We start from the raw sequence: 13,834 nt of genomic DNA, 5'->3' as shown, positions 1-13,834 counted from the left end.
TCTGACCTGCAGTGCTTGGCCATCTCCCGTGAATTTGAAGCACTGGCTGGAGTCATCGGGACTGGTGCTGGGGGACGACTCGCCTTCTCCTCTTTTTACTACAGAGTGACGATCCTGCTCAAGAGCACGGGCAGCATATTAAAGATACAGAAGCACAGACTGGGGTGTAAAAGTAGCATCCAAACACAGCCCATAGACTGCACAGTATGAGTGTACAGTGGGATTAGAATACAGTCCTGGAAGATCACAGTACTGCAGATTTTACAAAAATATCTCTGATTTAACACAAATGATGCAACTCATCAGCTAATTACAGCTAATTTCAACTCAATTTCAGCATTAAGCACTGCTGTGTCCTGGCCCTGCAGAAGGACTTTGGCATAGGACTCTTGTAGTACAAAAGGGCAAAAGCTAAAGTGAAAGAAATACCATTGAACTGACCAGTACGACAGGGCAGATGTAAGAAGGCAGGAGGGTGTGGTCCTTCAGTGCTCCACCATCACACTCCGGCTTCACATTAGATGCACACTTGTTATGAAGCTGTAGATAAGAATAGATATCAGGAGGGAAGAGACTCACCAAAGGACTATAACAATCTGTATACCCTCTTCCTGACTCATACAGAAACACAATACTAGTGAAAAGAACTGAATCTAAATATGTGAGTGTAACCTTATAAGCATTGTGTAGTCGTGAGAACAGAACTGATGGGATAATATTTCAGCTTTGACACAGATATCCCAGAACAGCCATTAGTCATATCCATTAGGAGAGGAATAGCTGTAAGCAAAGAATGTGAGGACTAATCTCCATCACCACTGGCTACCATCAAGCAGGATATTACAAAGTCAAGGAAATAATGCCACCAAGAGGAAAAAGTACATATTACAATAGCTTGCATATTACTGAACAGACTCATCCATCTACAGAATTAAAGCTTGAAAATATGTAATTTTTACATATCTCACAGATTATTTTTCAGTATTAATTATCTGTACTAAATCCAAACTAACATGCCTCTTCTACCTTATATTAGGTAAACAGAATTAAATGTGGGTACTGTTCATAAATTCAGTTCACATAATCATTGAGCATACGGGTCAGTCACTTAACAGTGCAGAGCTATTTTTCTATATGGTCTGTAATGAATGTTCATTTTCACACTTGGAAGTGAATTAGACAAGAAGGTTTATGTAAAGCTCTGAATGACCACTAGAGGGCAATGTTTACTCACAGTAATTTGACACCAAACACAATGAAGTCCAGTAAGGCCCTGATAGCACTTGATACCGCGGTGACATCGGTCACACTTGGTTGGCGAGTTGCCCTCCATCCATACATGCTGCATAGCCTGCAAGGGGGAAGAGAATATTACACTTTACAACAGTACACAGTTTAGCAAAGAAGCTACCTCAGATTCAATGAGTAATGATATAATGAAAGCTGCAAAAAATCAGAGCCACAATGACTCACTTAACTTGCGATATATCCATATAGATGTTTACATACAAAAAAAATATAAGGTAAGACTTTACTTGAACCCTGTTACATAACATTAACATAACCATGCCATAAACGTCCTGGCAGATGTCATTTGCTGTTATGAGCTGTCATGACAGATTTTTTTCAGTACTATAACTGTTACCAGTACTGATAATTGTAATGACAGATAAAAAGGGTTCTATATAGCACCAAAAAGCATTCTTCTATTTAATCATGCAAAGGGTTCACACAGGGATACACAGAGGGGATGACAACATTAATGGTTATTCCTGTGCTTCTTATAGACAGAGACACAGATTTCTTTATAATAATTCTTTATACTCAAGTTATGTACATTATGTAACGCCAGATGACTGCAGTACATTATGTAAGGCCAGATGACTGATAAACATTTGAAGAGTTTGGTTCCAAAATGCTTTAATGATCACTTTAAAAAAATACTTTTTTCATGATATATGTTGTTGGGAGTGGGCTTTACACACACAATATCAAATCTATATCATGATGAATAGCACTTTCATTAAAGGAATAAAAATGTGTTTTCCATTGTATGTTAGATGTTATTCTTTTCTAAAACTTGCTGCATACAAAATTGTTACAAATGGATATACAGTTTTTGGAATGGAACTCTTTATTTTCTCCCAAGCCAATTAAACAATGCCTGAAATCTGTTGTGTTCTTAACTAAATTCACAAAAATATTTCTATGATCTGCGAAATGACAGATTTGAAATTTTTGTTGCTCCTGGCATTATCATGATTAACTATTAAGCTAGATTAGTATATCATAAACTCATCTTAATATATCATAATCAGAGTCTGTTGTACTGAAAAACAAGCCTCTGCTAACATCATTGCTACCTTCAGCCACTGTCTCTGATTTACAACAAACCAACTCTGAACCCTTCACATACATTAAAAGTGCCTACTAGATGTTGATACATTGCTGTGAGGATTTGACTGCATTCAGCCACTAGAGCTGCACAGAGTGAGGTCAGCTGCTGATGCTGGATGATTAGTTGTGGTTTCCAAAGGTATTGGATGGAGCTCCATCATTCCAGAGAATGCAGTTCCACTGCTCCACAGCTCAATGCTTGAGGTCTTATCACCCCTCTAGCTCAACCCTGGCATGGGTCATGGTGACCTTAGGCTCATGTGCAGCTGCTCCAGAGCATCCTACTGTATTGGGAATGCTTTTCTATGGAGATCATACAAGCTGTTTGTGCATAATCGAACACCTGTGTCAGCAACGGGTGCACCTTAAAGTAACTGAATTCCCTAATTGGAAGAGGTGGACATAGACATTGTGTATACAGGAGCGGACATGACACAGATGTGAGCCAGACCTTTATGCTTAAACTTACATTAAAAATAAATCTGAAACATTAAAGATCCAAGTTGCCTTAACCAGCTTTTCCAACTAGGCTGCATTTTGGTCCATGTCAGCTCCCACTGATAAAGCAGAGCCAGCTAATCAGCAGCAAAAATAAGGACATAAAACTCCACATATATGTTCATTTTTGTGAACTGAAGTCATTTATTGCTCTTCTCTCTTTCAAGCTCACAGAGGTTGATTCTCATTCTTAAGTAAGACCTGTTCTATTCAGGCATTCAGAGTGGTTTGATCTAAATTGTGTCACTGTACAGAAACTTACCCAGTTAGAACTGTTTAGAGTGGTGATAGGAACTAGACATTTGAAGCATTTAATACACCTAAAAGGTTCCTCACAGCAATGTATTACACAAAATGATTACAAACATATTACCAGACTGTTTTACAACAGCTTTGAGATAAGGTTTTGGTCTAAAACATACATTGTAATTAGATTCAAGGTGGTGAGGTACATGTTTGGTGTTGTAAGGCAAAAACAGTCCCCAGTGAGAACTTCTTACAGATTTATCACTATTTTATCATTATAAACATTACAAATAAAAAATCAGAAGACATATAGGTTTACTAATCATTTTGGGTAGTAAATAAAACTGCTATTTGTTACAACCTTTGGTTTTCGATCACCACCACTACAAAGAAATCTGTGTTTTTATGTTTCTCTGCAAATCATTTCACATCAAACCACTCTTAACAATTGAATTACCTGAATTATGCTGCGATTTAAAAAGACTCTCAATTAACCACCTTGACACAGATCAAAATGTAGTGTGGATTTACCAAGGTAAATGTTTTTTAATTCAATGGAAACATATTAACTCAAAAACATATTTGTTACACTAGCATATGCCCAAAGTATTGTGACTCTTTTTCTCCTGCTGTTTGTCATTTCATTGGTATTTGTCTCACATGTTTTACTTCATTTTCTGTATAAATCACCTTAACATTTTGTAACTAAAATGAAAAGCGCTATATAAATAATGATGTATCTATATTATACAACAAACATATCAACAATCAAACAGCAATCCTTAGCATGTATTCATTACTAGCATGATTTGATATTGAGTTGCTCAACTCAATATTAAATCTAGTATTAATACAGTCCTATACTGAAGGTGTTGAACAAATGGAGAGAAACACCACTGCACTATGAATTATACTGATGGACTATGAAAGGAGGACGCAAATGTGATAATTTCACAGTACACAAAAGGTCTGATCACATTCTGACCATTAGACATTGTTGTAGTTGTATAAGGAAGCCAAGCAAGCCAAGGAAGCCAAGTCTGGGAGATGATTCCAGAAAGCTTTGATTGAATCCCTAAGACAAATTTAGAGTCGAACTACATAAGCAGTGCTGCGTGATCTCCCCCTATGCCTCTCTCCTTCTGTACAAAGCTACTGGTCACTGCACACAGGAAGTTCTCATAACCTTCCTGACACGTTAGTGGAACATTTGTTTGGGGTTAGCTACAGTGTTCAAAACTCAGACGTCAATTGGAGCAAAAAAAGGGCATTGTGAGATAAAAAACATGGAAAAAGTACTCCTCAGAGGATGCATTAACCATTTAAAAGATAAGCTCTTAACCATTTTCTATTACATTTGCATGGCATTTTTTGCACGCATACATACTGACATCATTCAGCAATGATTGTTTAGGGGATCTTTAAAAGCATGCTTAAAAGAAGCTGCTTGCACTTCTTAGGGGGTTAATGCATTTGACTGACTAGTTAACCCCTTTCTGCAGGCCACCTAAATGTCAGATGAGTCAGTTTCCATTCTGTATATTAGAATTTCCATTCTGATATACAGAATGGAAATTGACTCATCTGACATTTTTTATTAATATAATCAAATAAAATAGTTAAATTCAGAACATAATTAAAATGTTTTTTTAATTATAGTTTAATTTAAAAAATCATTCAAGATTGAACGGAGGGACCTCCAAATCAGGCTTAAATTGCATTTTATCACTACTATGAAAGAGGTTTAAACATGAGACAGCGATTTGAGATTTGAGAGAATGTGAAAGACTGACATTTCAATAAAGATCCTGAAAATGAGACATATATTAACAAACAGAAAACTGTTTTTCTCTTTCACATTGTGGTAATCTTTGTGTGGAGTGTTGTATAGCTATGAGTGTTTGAAAACAGCCCAAACTAGCCTCTCCTTCATGATGGAACAATGAAAAAAGCATGTTTTAGACAGTTTGAAACAATGTGAATGCTCCCTTATGCTGTCTGGTTAAAGCACTGCTGAGCACTAATATCAGTGTTATGGCACTGATCCAAAGTGCATCAAAGAGCTTAGAAGAGGTTCATCCAGACACTAACATTTCTACACAGCATGTGGGATAACAGTATTTTGAAAGGGTTAATAAACACTATGACATTCTCATATCTGGGAATATTACCCACTTCTACAATGGGGGATGAAATAATATGAGCCCTAACAAACCTCTAGCAGACTGTGAAAGTAAGACCGTACGGTGGTACTCACGTTGGTGTGTCTGCGGGACTTGGCATAGGTGCTGATGCAGGCAGCAATGTCTTTGGACACACAGCGCTCATGGACTGTGTACTTGCATACTGCCAAAGATAAAATGAAAAAACAGTGTGAGAGTGGATTCTGATACAGATAGGTGACAAATTCAATGAAAAAAACAACAGAAATGGACTTAGTAAGGTGTTGGGCCACCACAAGTTGCCAGAACTGCTTCAATACACCTTGACCAAACTCGATGGATAGAACATTCTTCTAAAAGATATTCCCTCAATTTGTATTCTGATGATGGTGGTGGGAGCACTGTCTAACATATATCCCCCATAGGTATTCAATTGGGTTGAGATCTGGTAACCTTCTGTTGAAGGTCATAGTATATGATTTTCATTATTTTTATACTCATTAAATCTTCCTGTGGCCCTGTGGATAGAGATATTGTCATCCTGGAAGAGATCACTACCTTCAATATAGAAATGTTTCATTGTAGGACACAGGTGATCGGACAGAATAACTTTGTATTGATTTGCAGTGACCCTTCCCCTCCAATCCAATCAACGCCAGCACAATGCATCCCACAGCAAAAATGAGCCAGCCGACTCCCTCACTTTAGGGGTCAAGCATTCAGGACAGTTCTGTTCTTTAGTGTTTGCAACACATGCATTCACCCCTTTGTGGAGAATTTGGTGAAGGATGACTTATCTGACCGTATCACTTTTTTCCACATCTTCAGACCACAATTTTCTTATAGATCTAAATGCAGATGTTATGTTAACCTTTAAAAATAGGTGCACCAAGAGAAGAATTTAAAATAATCATTATCAACTGGCAACTAATCATTGGTGATTCATGGAGAAGGTAAATGTTAGTCTATGACTTATTTGTTTCAACTGAGTACTTAATTTAAGTGTTATGACTACACAAATTTAGACATATTTGCACAGGCACAGATAGGCTAAACAAAAAGACAGACCATTTTTACACTTTTTTAGTGACAAATGCCACAATTAGGAATGGGTGAATACAGGGAGCAAGAAAAAACATGAGAAGAGTACAAAACAAGTAGGCGTAGCTCAATAAACTTGTTAACTCATGTTTGTCATTTCCATTACTTTAAAAAGGCCTATTTAAAAAGATCTTGTTTCTCTACCACAGTGGTTCTTAATCCTGGGACTGTATTCAGGAGTCCTGATCAAGGATCTGTCCCTGTCAGTAATGTCATCATAAGTAAGAGAGAAATCTGTTCTTAGATCAGCTTCATTAATATAAGCTCTGGCCCTGGAAGTCTCCTGCCCTGTACATTTTATTGTTTTCCCTGCTCTATTGTTCATGAACTTATACTTGAATCAGGCTTGAGAACCACTGCTTTACAATATCATCACGGTATCTCACTGTATAGACCAGACTCTTACGTGAGCAGCAAAGGCCTTGTTTCCGCACTCCTAACAGCATTGTTTGACAGTAGTTACAGTACGCTGGCTTGTTGAAGTGCTTCAGTCTCCAAACATGCTGCCCATCTTCTTGTACATTCTGAGGATAGATGTTTGAGGACAGAGAGAGAAGAAGAGAAGTCAATTTCAACTACTACTAAATCATTATATAAACTTCATTCAATTATTCCATGAAATGGAGTAATATCAGTATACATAGACTTTGTAACCTCAACATAAAGTTCAATTTTTAGTGGAACAAAATTGAAACATCTCAGTGCAATTTATTTGAGGTTTATTGGAATGGAATTCTCTTCGAGTCAAAATAAACAGTTTTCATTCATTGAAATGTACTTTGGTTCATTTTTGTCAATTTCACATAAACAAGTTATTTAAAGACAACACAATTCGTTTATTTAATATTTTCAGTTTGTAAGTCCAATATCCTGTTGGTTCTTTTTTTTTTTGCGGGCAGAGTCCAGTGCTTTCAGTAACCCAGACAGGGACACAGACTACAGAAATATCATGATTTGATTACCACTGCAGCAGACACACACACAACCACACATACAGAGATACAGAGACATACACAGTCACACACTGAAACTCTGACTCACCGTCTCCATGCCCAGCAGTACCAGTAGAGGTATGGTTGTCATGCCTCCTCTAATCCACTCCTCTAGTGTGACTGTTCCATCCCGGTCATAGTCGATCTCCTCCATCATCTCCTTCAGGATCTACAGTAGAACCACCATGGTAACATTTTCTTTTACATTTATTACAGAAAAACACAAAGTATTTTACGTACAATAGCTAGAACATTCATCAGTGTAATAGCTAGAATTACACATTTCAGTGTAATTTAGACTGTCTGCAACATACCATCATATTACTCAAATTAATTGTCTAGTAATTTGGAGTTTGTACACCACATTTACATGGTTAATGCCCAGAACTTAGATGACTGTAAAGGAAAACACTACCAACCACAATTATGTGCAAGAGATGGATCACACATCTTAAATATACAAAACTCCCCAGAAGAGCATTTCTTCCTGCTCCACCTGCAATGTTCAAAAATGACTGTACCCCACTCTTGAGCTCCATATGTTCACCTCATTAGCAATGTTTTGGTCTGACGGCTTCCATCGAGGCAGCAGGGTCTGACATCTTGTCAGGGGCCGTCTGCTCAAAACGCTGGTGATTAAACTCGACATATGGAGCTTGTGCGCTCAAGCGAGATGTCTTTTTTCAGTATTTTTAAATGAGCTCTCTCAGTACCTTGCAAAAATGATTCGAATCATCTTTCATTCATTGCAAATAATCTTAAGGACACATGAGCTCCACACACAGGCTGATATATAGACCCATTCCGCTTACCGGCCGCAGCTCTGTTGAATCCCATTCCAGGTATTCTGCTACATGGACCATCTGATTGATAATGCGGTCAAGTTCCTGAGTGGACAGTCATGACAGGGTTATATGCTGCAGGAAACAGGGCTCGGCAAAATACTTTGAAGAAGTAGTGATGACTATTCAGCTATTCACTGAATACATTGTCCTAAATGTTTTCAGTAATGCATTATGTTACCATACATAGAAAAGTAACATATTCAGAATACATTAGAACACATTTACAATACAATTCCAATACATCTTGGTAAAGCACACAGGGGGGAAAATGTTTTCTTTTACTTAATTCATAGTGTTCCTTGTTGTTATTTCATGCGTTAGGGTTAGAATCACTGAAATGAAATTCCACAATTTTTTTTTCTCTCACTGCCTGTGTCTGTCTACTGCTGTTTCCACAATCCCCAAGCAGGAGTCCAGTACAACACTGATGCTAAACTTTTTATTGCAAATAGGTCCACTTTTGAGGAGTCTAAATATCCCTCAAAAGAGCTCAGTAATTCTGAGATAAATAACACGTCACATTGATTTATCAGGCTGCTCGGGCTTTAGCAGGAACTTGTTTGTAAAGAAGCCATTAATTGGTCCTCCTTAGAATTTGTCTAATGAGCATGTCTGCTACACGCCAATTAATGAATGATGTTAACAATGATTTTGTTATTTGATAACCTATAAACCTTTAAACCTTTACATAATTAATTTAGCAATTACTTAGTTGCATAAAAACAAATATTATTATTAAAATAATTATGAAAGATTTGTCTTTGTCCTGTTTTAAATTAGTTATTTACAATCTTGCTAAGGTGTGATGCATATACTTTTCCTTAATGCTTAGTTCATCATTTTAAAATGGTAAATATATACTATTTAAACATTAATAATCATTAGATGGATATTATAAAATGATGACGTATAATAATAATATTATAATGTAATGAATAATGTATTTATTAATTTTTTTTGTACAAGTTATTGCTCTTAAATATAACATTTATGGAAAATACTTACAGCTTTAATTATTTATATGTATTATATTAGTAATGATTGACAGGGTAGCATTTATTAATGCACAAATAACAATTATAAAATTTTTAACAATCATTGACCCCTTAAGTGGCCAGGGCCCACTGACAGGCCCAAAGTTTATTACACACTTCTATAACTTAAGAACAGCTCAGCCAGTTTGCATTGAAGTCCCTGTAGTTACTGAAAGATAGGTCTGAGTATGCAATAAACCTGGGATTTTAAGGGGTTAACAAACTATTAGATAATGGCATAGGAGCCTGTTATTATGAAGCATTGCATTTTGTCATATTTTGATATTTTGTTTGACATTTATGTAAAAAATGGATGAAGTAGAGAGAGCAACAGAGGTCATGGGTTGCTAACGATCCAAAGTATACAAAAACCCAAATTCAAAAAAGTTGAGACAGTAGAAAAATGTAAATAAAAACAGACAGTAATATATGCTTATTATATGTTTATTCTCAATTTGATGCCTGCAACATGTTTCAAAAAGGCATGTTTACCACTGTGTTACCTCACCTTTCCTTTTAATAACAGTTAATAATTGTTTGGGAACTGAGGATGCCAATTGTTGTAGTTGTGAAAATGGAACTTTTCCCATTCTTGCCTGACAACACCTGAGCTGCTCGACAGTTCAGCGTCTCTGTTGTTGTATATTGTACTTTATAATGCGTCTCACGTTTTCAATGGGAGACAGGTCTGGAGTGCAGGCAGAGCAGTCTAGCATCTCTTACTCTCTTACTACGAAGCTACGCTGTTGTAACACGTGCAGAATGTGGCTGGCACTGTCCTGCTTAAACAAGAAGGGATGTCCCTGATAAAAGACGTTATCTAGATGGTAGCATATTGTAGCATCAGCAAAGAAGACGTGGGAAGCAAAGGCGAATGCTCTTTTATGAAACATCCAGCAAGGGTTAACTGACATGGCTGGGAAGCAGGCAGGTCACGTCTAACCGTACAATCTCTGCCTCTTTGCATGCCAGCTTTGCATGGCCACGGCTCTCTTACTCCTACTGCAGCGCAGCCAGAGGCAGGACACCACAATGTGTTCTTCCAAAATGCGTTTGTATCCCTTGACATTAATGTTGCCTTCACAAATGTGCAAGTTAAAACTTGCAAGTTAAAACTTTAAACTTTAGGCTGGTAATAATCTGAATGGTCTGTTTCCACCTGGGCTTGGAGAACACAACGCCCATTATTTCCAGCAATAATTTAAAAGGTGGATTCGTCAGACCACAGCACATGTTCTCACCTTGCATCAGTGCATCTCAGATTAGCTTTAGCCCAGAGAAGTTGGTAGCGTTTAACCTTTAAATTTCTTGGAATTGTGCACTGAGAAACGCTGTTCTTAAATTACTTGACTATTCACTTCACTCTTACAGTTTTTCACAAATTAGAAACTGAGCCTTTTATGAATGCTCCTTCTGTCTCTCAATCATGCTGAAAGGTGTTTTTGATCATTCCACAAACTTCCAAGTCTTGTACTGCCCCTGTGCCAATTTTTTTGGAATATTTTACAGACATCAAATTTGTAATTAGCATATACATACAAAAAGCAATACAGCTGATAAGTTAAAATATTAAATATTTCTTCTTTGTGCTGTTTTAATGTAAATACCCGTAAAAGGCAGTTTAAAAATCACTGCTTTGTGTTTTTATTTGCATTTGCCTACTGCACCAACTTTTTGGAACTAGATTTGTATTTAAGAGCTTGACAAAAAGCTCAACAGCTTCCTACACTATGATGAAGAATTATAGCTGACTTACTGAGCTGTCCAGCAGGCCATTGCCATCTGTGTCGTACAGCCGGAACATGACTGCAGAACGAGAGATGAAAGAGATGCGAGAGATAAAAGAGCCCATCTTTTAAACCTGTAACACCCTCACTAGCACCCTCAGGTCCCCTGTGGAGAAAAGGGTTGCAAACACAACTACACTGTTGTCCTCAACGGTGGCAGTTAAGAGTGATTAGGTCGAGGCTAATATAAGTGCTCATGCTAAAGAAGTCAGCAGAGCAGGCAGGGCTTAAAGTTAGCAGTGCTATGAGAGGTCAGGAGCTGGCCTAAGCCTGGAGGTTAATGTGTGAGAGCAGAGTTCTGGCACATTCTGCCTGTCACTCTCACTGGCTGAGGCTTAGCATACAGAGCAACAAATCTCATTATAGAACTGCATTCAGGTTAAAGTGACAGTTCAGAAAACTAAATATACCTCAAGCTCAGAAAACCAAAAGTACACAATTTTAAGCCAAGACATATGTGGCTGCTTTCTTTGTTTTGCATGGAACTACAAGGGTATTGTAGCTAAGAAGCAAATGAAGCTTAGGCCAACCGATTAGCATCAAGTACCACAACATATTTTGAGTTGATGAGGTATGCGGTTTGTATGATGCTAATTGGTGGGGTATAACTTTCCATTACTTATTAGAATTATGCAGAACTAAATAAGCAAACAACCAAACATGTCTGATCAACTGCTGTAAATTTGATTTTTCCTTTAGCATCAAAAATTCAAAAAACGTATTAGCACAACACATCCACACACAGCTATGTCAATGCAAATACATATAGCAAAAATAGTGTAGGCTTAAGGCATGCTACGTGAGGACTGACGGTTAACACTTGGTTTGGGTGTCTAAGCCTTTATAACAGGGTTACCAACACTCACAGTTTTGGCATGAGCTCTCATGCTGTGGAACAAAATCTCAAGCCAACCAACCTACATGCTCTGAACAAACTTGCATTGTGGCTATTTTATGTTCTTTCTATGTGATGACATCTGACTGTTCTTTCTACATGATGACATCTGACTGATAGCCTATTTAGAAGAAATTGACTATATATCTGTCACAGTGTTGAATATGTGCTAAGTCCCTGTCTGGGTTCTGCTCGTCATCTGCCCCAAACAGCATTGGGGTAGTTACTTATAAAAAAGTAATCCATCAAATTACTTCACTCATACTGTAATGGGTGGAGTTCCTTTACTTACTATTTCCTGGAAAGGTAATATCACTACTCATTCATTTACTTCTATGTTATTCTCTAAGCCACATATAAATCTGTACCATACTTTGTTTAAAATTCAAATTATGAACACCTAATGCTATTTGAAGACCTAGAACCTAAAAAGTAGAGACAGTTAGAAAGCATCTGCCTCAAAATACATTTTTGCTCTATCTGAGGTTGCAACACACATGCACTAGGTATTCAGTGTTCTTATTGGTTTGGTTCCAGTGGGTTTGGAGCTGGATTAAAGCAAAAATGTAGAGTAGCTGGGGAGCCCTGAGGACCAGTTTGAGAACCAAGGGTCTGCACGGTGGTCAATGATGAGCTGTCGTTTAAATTAGAGTTTTATGCAGAGTAACACTGGTTAAATGCAAAATGGAATATCTCAACAGTCTCACTCCAACCACCTGATAATCTCATTCCAGTTGCCTCTGTGAAGTTGGAAACATTGCTATATAATGTTTATAATGATGCAAATTTGAAAAAAAAAAAAGTCTGCAAAGAGTAATAACACAGTGGACTGTGGAACAATGGAAAATGACACCAAAGGCCTGTTCTGTAAACAGATTTAAGTCTGTGCCATCTTGTTGCCATTCTTGCCAAAGGCAGCTCCTTGTATTACGAGAGAAACATATGCTTCCCAATATGCGCTTGGCTAGAATCTTTCTTTTTCACTGTTGAAAGAACTATGGCTTAACATCTCACAGCCAAGAAACGCATGACCAAACACAAAGCACTCAACTCACACTCTAGCTTATCCTCTGGGGTCCCTCGCTCCAGCAGTGACAGGTAGCACACAATGTCCTTCAGGAAGACCACCTGTGGCAAGGAAAGTGCAGAACTCTTCTGAGGGGATGGACTTCTCCTCAGAGACACTCCCTTTTCTGACCGATTTTGCTCTGAGGGCAACAACATTGATTGCATGTCCATTAGTGATCTCCAGAGACTGTAGCAAAAATGGATTCCTTGAGTCTTTTAAAGGACTCCAGCATTTTAAACCCTAATCTCCATCTGCTGCATCCATAGTTTATAGTCGATTACCATAGACAATAATTTCAGTGCTTTTTCCAGCACTTAGAGAAGAACAGAAAATCTGTTGACTTAAAACACACTCATAGTAGAGGCCGATGGGCAGTTGCTGAATTCTGTCAGGAATACTTTTTACTGTAGAACAGTATAGGCAGATATTTTTAAATGAAGAATTTACGGTAATATGTTATCAGCATAGTGGGTGGAGTTTTTATATGAATATGAGAAAGCTGGAAGTAACTGGAATTGAGTTTTCACTGTACTCCAGTGAAATTTGGATAAACCTTTAACAGCCCTGGTAAGGCATTCTCTCATATGTGTTTCATATGTATGCACCAGAAACCAGAGGCAAGTCTGAGTCAAGACTGAGACCTGGACACGTCGAATCTGAGTAAAGAGCAAGACTTTGTAGTGGTAGAATCCATGTCGAGAGCGAGACCAGGAGTGGCAACAACCAAGACAAAATGGAGATCAGATTAAGATATATGTTTTGTATGGAATAATATCAAACAATGTGGCATAAAGATATTAACAATTAT

At 37.6% G+C, this 13,834-nt stretch overlaps 1 protein-coding gene across 1 annotated transcript in view; it reads right to left on the bottom strand.

The window, feature by feature from the left end:
• Nucleotides 1-13,834, bottom strand: part of LOC118805087 (diacylglycerol kinase beta) — a 123,466-nt gene that overhangs the window by 66,090 nt on the left and 43,542 nt on the right. Inside the window, exons 7-15 of the mRNA XM_036565700.1 lie at nt 13,013-13,165; nt 11,032-11,081; nt 8,209-8,283; nt 7,446-7,565; nt 6,811-6,928; nt 5,399-5,487; nt 1,235-1,351; nt 442-540; nt 7-114 (exon numbers count right to left, since the gene is read on the bottom strand). Of these exons, the coding sequence (XP_036421593.1) occupies nt 7-114; nt 442-540; nt 1,235-1,351; nt 5,399-5,487; nt 6,811-6,928; nt 7,446-7,565; nt 8,209-8,283; nt 11,032-11,081; nt 13,013-13,165 (929 nt within the window). The remainder of the gene's footprint in view (nt 1-6; nt 115-441; nt 541-1,234; nt 1,352-5,398; nt 5,488-6,810; nt 6,929-7,445; nt 7,566-8,208; nt 8,284-11,031; nt 11,082-13,012; nt 13,166-13,834) is intronic.

This window comes from Colossoma macropomum, unplaced genomic scaffold (genome assembly GCF_904425465.1).
Source record: "Colossoma macropomum unplaced genomic scaffold, Colossoma_macropomum, whole genome shotgun sequence".
NCBI lineage: Eukaryota > Metazoa > Chordata > Actinopteri > Characiformes > Serrasalmidae > Colossoma > Colossoma macropomum.
Note: the sequence above shows the minus strand (reverse complement) of the source record. Positions and strands in the feature narration are given on the sequence as shown.